This window comes from Arachis stenosperma, chromosome 4 (assembly GCF_014773155.1).
Source record: "Arachis stenosperma cultivar V10309 chromosome 4, arast.V10309.gnm1.PFL2, whole genome shotgun sequence".
In the NCBI taxonomy this organism is placed as follows: Eukaryota; Viridiplantae; Streptophyta; class Magnoliopsida; order Fabales; family Fabaceae; genus Arachis; species Arachis stenosperma.
This window is the reverse complement of record NC_080380.1, coordinates 124,342,731-124,351,361: the sequence shown is the minus strand read 5'-3', so window position 1 is coordinate 124,351,361 and position 8,631 is coordinate 124,342,731. Positions and strand designations below refer to the sequence as shown.

The 8,631-nt window shown below is 34.1% G+C and overlaps 1 protein-coding gene across 1 annotated transcript; it reads left to right on the top strand.

Annotated features, from left to right (window-relative positions):
• The first annotated feature begins 2,992 nt into the window (after window positions 1-2,992).
• Window positions 2,993-7,578, top strand: LOC130975438 (probable WRKY transcription factor 48). Its single transcript, XM_057900234.1, has 4 exons — window positions 2,993-3,047; window positions 6,217-6,499; window positions 6,863-7,006; window positions 7,161-7,578. The coding sequence occupies exons 1-4, from the start codon at window positions 2,993-2,995 to the stop codon at window positions 7,576-7,578; spliced, it is 900 nt and encodes a 299-aa protein (XP_057756217.1).
• Window positions 7,579-8,631: the final 1,053 nt, after the last annotated feature.

Below are 8,631 nucleotides of genomic sequence, written 5' to 3'. Positions count from 1 at the left end.
TATTTGTCACGTATGTAATCAATCTTAATTATAGTTAAATATATTTACATTGTTCATTCACTTTATTTTATTTCCACCTTGTGGTGCGTCCACTTTCGTGCTTTGGGATCAAGGAGTGACACCAGGTAGATCGCGTTATGAGGTAGTTTGGCAGTTTGCAGCATATTCCGATGAGGCCATTGGACATTACTCAGCTGCATGGACATGATGGTAGACTTGGTAAGGGCGAGTGGTACCCTTATTACTTGAGGGCTGGTACGAGATGTGGGAGGCCCAGTAGACCATCACCTTTTTATACACCATGCATTCGATCTACGCCCATCAAAAGGATATCTATGGTGGTACTTCTAGTGGGCATATCTAGTCTTCGTTGGATCAGGTGACTAGCTAGATGTTGCGGTTGGACACGTTCATAATGATCTAACAATTGATTACCCACCTACTCCACAGTTGCATCATCCAGAGGATGGCGAACTCTCTCAGGTTCAACCACGAGGAGGGGACATGGTAGAGCACGCCCTAGATACAGGGTTGGTGTAGCTTGCCATTATCCCATTGATAGTAGATAAGCATGCAGATGTTGAGGAGTCGATAGTAGAGGAGACACCAGTAGATACTAAAGACTCCACCCTCGTAGATTATCCTCAATAGCGAATGTTGATCACAAACGATCAAACTGGTAAACATTCATGGTATTCACTTGCTTGGAGTTGAACTTAATTGCCTTCACAAGTGTCTGTGAGAATTCAACACCCAATTGAAGTTGTGCTTGAGCTTTTGTGCCCTTTCTGGCGAAAAACCAAACTTTTCTCCCAATTTCCATATATCTTCGCAATGAATCTTTACTTTGCAAGCCAAACTTTTTTGTAAGATGCTTTGTAACCAAAGTGATTCTCAACAGATCTTTGAAGATCTCTTATGCTAATCATTGGATTCGCTTTGACCATAGTCAATATGCGTTCAGCTACCACCTTCGAGTCCAACCTTCCATGGTCTTGACCTAATGATGTTTTCATGCAAGAATGGGCACCATCATATCTTTTCACCTCCCATTTTTCTTGCTTTTGCCGATAAGAAATGAGTATGCTCCATTGATAACCTGACCCAAACTGAGTTCATTATACAATATACTTTAACTGGTCACTCTCTAATATCTTATACTTCATAGCCCTTTTGACGGTATGCATCTTTACTGTCATGACGAATTCTTGGTTTTCAAATTGTTGCCTAATCTCAAACTCATTTGATAGATCATCCTAGAGGGCCTCCTGACTAAAAGACCAATCTTGATTCATTGCATTTAGGTTCAACGTGGAATATTGAGTGAGATAATTGTATAGTCTATAAATAGTAGGATGTGTTAGTGCAACTTGTGACACTGAAGTTGTTTAGCTCTTCATCTTTCTCCTTAGGTATATCCACGGGTTCGACATCTACTTCTTCACCATCAGACACAAGATTAGCTTTTGATAAAGATCCATTATTGGGTCTCTGATCGTAGAACTATCATGGCTTTCATAATCCGCTTCTAACATCCCATCATTATGATCCTCAGGATTTGACTCCTCTTGACTCTCCTCGGGTGGCATGTTCAAATTAACCATCAACTTTCTAATATTTGTTCTAACTACCCCACATAAGGGGTTCTCATTACCAACTTCTAAAGATGTCCTTGCACAATGGTCAACCAGAAATAGAATAACTCCAATCGATGGACATTTAAAAAATGATTGTACAAACCCCTAATTAGACGTATGTCTTCGTCATCATGTATTCGATACCTATGTCAAACATGAAATTATTAGAAGTGATAATGACATAAACAATTAATAATAAAAAATATCATCAACGAAAAATAAAATAATAAAAAGAAAGTATGCTTTTTGTCTTTAATGTTTTTGAAATTTTTCAAAATTTTTTATAACATTTAATTTGATTCAATTTTATCCTTAATATTTGAAAAAGTTTCAATTTTTATTCTTACTGTTAATTTTATAACAATTAACTCTACTATAATATTTTCTTTTTCAATTTTACCCTTTCAAATATAATCTTAATACCTAATCTAGTTTTTCAAATACATAGACCCTTTAACCTCCATCCCCACCTCCACCAGACCCAACACCACCCTTCACCTCACCTTACTATTGCCATCGCAGTTGCCTCAACACTGTCATCGTAACACCCCCAGCACCCCGATTCATAACTGCACCCATCATCATCATCATCATCATCATCATCATCATCATCACCCTTTCTCACCCAAACCTGCACCTCTCTGCCCCTTCTCTTTTGTTGTCTACCATCACCTCACCAATGCCTTCACTTTCATCCACTATCGTCTCTCCTACCCAACTCCACTACGATCACTCACCCCACAAACACAACCGAACCAACATTAACATCACCACCACCACCAACAACATAGTAAAACCAGAATCAAAATCAGTGACAAAAAAAGAGAGATCGAAGTACAGAGACCCCAAGCAGGAAAAAGAGAAAGAGGAAGAGAAAGAGATGTCAAGCCATTGCTTCCGTTATAGACAAAAAAATGAGGAAGAAGAGAACGACACGAAGTGGGAACACACGCAGAGCTAGAGAGATATAGCTCGACGAAAATGACAGAGAAGATGGGAGTTTGCGTCGCCGTGTATCTGGTCACGAGAGAACATAGAGCGTTGCTGTCACTGGAGGACAATGCTGCGCCACTGCAAGTACTGTTTGAGGCTGCCATTGCTGCTGTTCCACCCCGCGTTGCCCTGTGATGCCCTATGCCACCCACAAAGTTGCTAATGGCAGCGTAGCATTTTGCTATTCTGCAACCTAAACCCTCCACTGCCATTTATGTTCCTACTTAGCCACACCTCTGCTTGCTAGAACCGCTGCCGGAGGTGGCAATGCAAGACAGATCCAGGAGGTGACATGAGGTGGAGATCCGGTCAGAAGACCGGAGAAGAAGAGGGAGGAAAAAGAGCAGCAACGACACTCGAAAATGAAAGTGGAGAGGAAGAGGGAGGAGGAGGAGTGGCAGAGATACGATGGAAAAGGTATGCAAAGGAGAGTAAGAGTTTCTGGATTTGAGAGACTAAGGAGATGATTAGTGGATGATAGTAAAAAGCATTTAAGGGTAAAATTGGAATAAAAATATCGACTAATAGTTGACTATTTAAAATTTAATACTAAGAATAAAATTGAAATTTATTTCAAACATTGAGGACAAAATTGAATCAAATTAAACGTTACGAGTATTTTTGAAAAATGTCGAAAATATTAGGGATAAAAAATATACTTTACCCTAATAAAAAATAAATAAATACCTTTTGTAAATTAAAGTTGTCCACCTCTATCAGATATCTATAATAAATTTTTGTCACTCTGTTTGTGTGTTGTTGACTAATGGTGTATACAAAAAATTTCAACATTAGATCATTTTCTTTGGTTGGTAAGTATACAAAGGTTAGTTGAATAAAATCAAATATAACAGAGTTATCTTGATCAAATACGATTTTTTTATCATAATGAATGAATAACAATGATATTTCAGATATTTTAAATGATAAAAATGAGAGTAATAAGAAGTAGAATGAGAGGTAAATATAGAGGTAAATGAATACAACTCGCTCAGTGTGATTTATAAGGAGGAATTTTCTATTATGTAGGGCAAGTTCCTCAAAGGATAGGCAAAACTTGGGGTTTCTATGCAAGTTCTCCGCTGGCCTCCTAGACAAACTTGGGTAAACATTACGAAGTTTGCCGATGTGATAGGTGAACTTCAGCACAAATGCACCAGTTCGCCGATGTGTTAAGTAAACTTGTTGCTGCGTAAAAAAAATGCATCTTGAAAAATAAACATGAAAAAATTTGTTATGGAAAATTTTTTCATTTTATTTCAAAAAAAACCCTTTGCATGCACCTTTTAAATAGTTATTCAAATATTTCATAAAAAAATTTGATCAAATATAAAAATTATTTGTCAAATATGATAGTAGTTTGTCACTTTTTACATCATGTAAAAAATTTGTCATTTTAATTTTTTGAGATAATACTCAATTTGATCCTTGAATTTGCACACGAGTCTTAATTTAATCCTTAAAGTTTGAATTACTTCTATTTTACCCAAACTTTGTAAACGCGATTCATATTAGTTCCTGAAATAATTTTTGACGCACGACTTTAACGGAATGCTGACGTTGATAGCTGGATGCCACACTGAACTTTGTAAACTAATATTGTTTTGGTTTTAGCACTCAAATAGTTCAAAAAATTCATAGGTGGTCTTTATTAAAAATTTTCCTCCAAAAGCAAGTAATATGACGTTGTTTTTGGGTCATTTGAGTGCCAAAATCCAAAACTTCATCATTTTACAGGTTCTAGCGTGGCATTCGATTGTCCATGTCAGTGTTCTATTCATGTTTGTTCTTCGAAAATTATCCCAAGGGCTAAGTCACATTCGCAAAGTTTGGGGACTAAATACAGGCAATTGAAATTTTAGGAACTAAATTTAGACTCGCATACAAGTTCAAGGATCAAATTGAATATTAACTCTATAAATTATGCTGTTGTCAATCAAATTTGAAGAGATAATATTCAATTTGGTTTCTGAATTTGCACACGAGGTTTCAATTTAGTATCTGAAGTTTTAATTTCTTTATTTAGTTTCCAAACTCTGCAAACATGACTTATGTTAGTCTTTGGGACAATTTTTGACAAACAAACGTTAACAGAGTGTTTATCTGGACATACAGTCGGATCCCACACTAATTTTTTAAAAATGACTTTATTTTATTTTTGACGCTCAAATAACCTAAAAACAATGTCATGTCACTTGCTTTGGGAGAAAAAGAAGAACAGATGACAACGTTTTTGGGCTATTTGAGCGCCAAAACCAAAGTAACATCATTTTCAAAAATTCAGCATGGCATATGCTTGTCTACGTCAATGTTTCGTTAACATCTATTTGTCAGAAATTATCTCAAGGACTAACGTAAATCATGTTTACGTAATTTAGAGAATAAATCGAAATAATTAAAATTTCAAAGACTAACTTAAATTTGTGTGTAAATTCATAGAACAAATTGAATAGCATCTGAAAATTAAATTAATTTTTAAGCATACTATCAAGAGAGAAGATTTATTAAAAAGTGGTCAACCGAAGTGATAATCACCTTTGAATAATTTGATGACACCCACTTATTACAATAAAAGCCATTAATCTAAGAATAATGAATATTTATTACTTTATTATTTTATAAAATTTTAATCATATTATACTTACACAAAAATGAGTTAACTGATATAAAAAGAATTACATATTTAGCATCCCGTGAAAGAAATTTATTATACTCCTATATAAATAAATTCAACTATTTTTCTATTATAAATTTAATTATTTTATTATGATAAATTTGATTATTAGAATAATTGATTATTTAATCGAAAAATATATAAATATATACGAATAATAATTAATTTGTGACTAATTTTATAATATACATGAAGCATCTTTTTTAATCTTTATTTATTAACTATTTTATTGATGGATTATTGGCTGAAAAATTAATTATCTAACAATCAATTTTACTAAAAAGTTATTTTTCTAAACTAATAATCAACCAACAAATTAAAAAAATGATGAGAGATATTATAAAAATAGATTTAAAAAGTTATTAACTAATTATTGGCTTAAAAAACTAGTACCTAATATTTTCTTGCGATGTTTCAATTTTTGATGACTTAAGAACATACATCATCACTGTTATTACAATAACAAAAAAAATATTATAAAATAATAAAAATTATAATTTTCAGAGTATTCGTTTCATGTATATCTGTTTTGGTAGCTTTCTTTTCTCTGTTTTTTTTTTATTTTTTCGTTAACTAATATTTAAAAATTGTAATTAAGAGGCATCGATCCCAAAAAAAAAAGAAAGGATTGACGCAAGTGTTAGAAATATGAGTAGTATGTACTGCTTATTATAAATAGTAACATCATAGAAAGGTCGAATTCATAAAAATAAAAAAATTTAAAGGAGAACATGATGAATACACTATCATTTTCTTTAGTATCACCACAACTATCACCATAACTATCTTCATTGTCTATACCTACCATCATCACCAACGATATCGACTTTTTCAATGATACCTTTTTTGAAAAGTCACTTTTTGGTTTGACAAATGTTGGAGACTTTGGTCCTTCTTTGTATGAGTGGTTAGGCATAGCTGAAGAAGATGCCTCGCTGGTTGAAAGGCGAGTAAAGCATCATCTTCCTTCTTTGCCTCCAGACGCAGTTATTCTAGAATCGTCTGGAATAGTTGCACATTCACAAAATCCAGCCATTTCCATAATCCCAACCAATAATCCTGATGTGGTCGTTGCTAACAACAGCAACACCAATAACAGAGTTAGGCTTAAATGTTCGACGAAATCTATTGTCAGTGGAAATGTAAATCTCCGAGGCGATGAACTAGATGACGAAAAAAATAATATTACAACTAGGTGAGAAGAAAAAAACAAATAATAGTAATAGTACTGGAATAAACAAATAATACAATTAAATGACCATTATTTTTCTTGTTTACTTTTTTTAATGATCTACTTTTTTCTTGTTGTGATTTAGTCTTTCATTTGAAAATTTTCACCATTTTTATTTATTGTTGTAACAAATATTTATTAAAAATATTAAATAATAAAAAGGAAAAAATAGGAAAAAAAAACAGTTACAGAAAGAGAGAAGGTCAGAAAAGGGTTCATGAAGGTCAGAAAAGGGTTCATGCATGGCGTGATGAGCGAGAAACAAAAGCCTTAGAATGTGGGGGGTCTTTGTACTAATATTTTATTTTTTGCTTTCTGTTTTTTTAGGTTGAAACTTCGAGAATCTACGATGGCATCGATTGAAGCTACCATGAATATGAATAATAAAAGGAATAAAAATAATCTTTCGAAATTTGCTTTCTTGACAAAAAGTGAATCTGAAAACCTTGAAGATGGATATAAATGGCGCAAGTATGGCAAAAAATCACTCAAAAAAAGCCCCTTCCAAAGGTCATTATCTAAATACCACAATATCCCAACAAAATCTGCGGTAGTGTTTAAAATATTAAATAAAGACATATGAATGATTTTATCTCTTACAATACCAGTATGGCCTCTTTTGCAGGAGTTACTATCGTTGCACTACAATTGGTTGCAATGCGAAAAAGAGAGTGGAGAGGTGCCTGAATGACCCCACCCATGCACTAACTACCTATGAAGGTTTGCACACTCATGATTTGCCACCAATCCTCCCTCCTCCGTCAAGATCTTTCAGTCTCTACAACAACTCCACCCTTAGTTCCATACTTGGTAGAGGCAGAGGTATACAAAAAGGTGTAGCTTCAGATGCAGGTACAGGTGCAAGGGCAAGATATCATGCTAATAACACTATTACTAGTGTTAATGCTAGAACTGACAGTGGTAGTGGTGTTAATAACATTGGCTCGCTTGAGAATATTGGTACCGGACTGCTTGAGGATATTATTAATTTGTCTTCAGTAGCACCTCAATATCATCATCGTCATCAACCAACAACTCTATAGGTGAAGAAATTATAATAAATAATTCTTAGATATTCTCAACGATTTTGTTTAATATTTTAACTATTTTTAGTATTTTAAAATCGGCAAACAATAATTTTAATATTTTTTCTTTTTGTTTTGTTTTTTTTTCTTTATTGAGTGTTAGACAACAAAAAAATCTAGCAGTAATGTATTATAAGCATAACAATTAATTAAAAATTATAGACAAACAAAATTTTATACGGTATAAATGCTTACATACTCAATATAATTGTATATATATGATAATAGTTTAAATTTAGGGGTAAGTATTATTTTGGTCTCTAATGTTTAAGGTCAGAAACGAAACCATCCCCAATGTAATTTTTTATTTAGAATCGTCCTTAACATTTTATTTCGTATTAAAATCGTCTTTTTAACTTTTTATGGACAAAAATACCCTCCACCACCAGCACCTTTACCACCACCACCACCACCTCCCTTACTCCCATCAAACACTAATAATCAGATTCAAGAACACCAACAATAATACATTATTCAAATCCAAAAAAAAAACATCAAATTCAACAACCAAATCAACACACAACAACAATGAAATCAGAAAATAACAAATCAAAATCAGATTAGAAGTAGAAGTAGAAGCAGACCCAGAAGCAGAAGAAGCAAAAGCTGAAACTCAAGCAGAAGCTCAAATAGAAGCAGAAAACAGAAGTCAAAGCAAGAAGCAAAGCCGAAGCAAGAAGCAGAAGCCGAAGCAAAAACAGAGGCCGAAACAAGAAGCAGAAGCAGGAAGGTGCAGCAGCGAGAACGCGGTGGAAAAGAGCAGTGGTGCAGAAGCAGGAAGCTCTCTCCCTGACTCGCGACGGCGACGGTGATGGCGGCTCCAAACTTTGCCGGCGCCGTCCCCCCTCCCCCCCACTTTCCCCTTCCCCTTCCCCTTCCCCCTCCCTCGTGTCCTTTCCCCTTTTCCTTTCTCTCCTCTCCCATCGCGTCTTTTCTTTTTTTTTTTAATTTTATAATTTTTTATTAGGATAAGAGTAATTTAGTAATAAAATTAAAAATTTTATTAAAAAA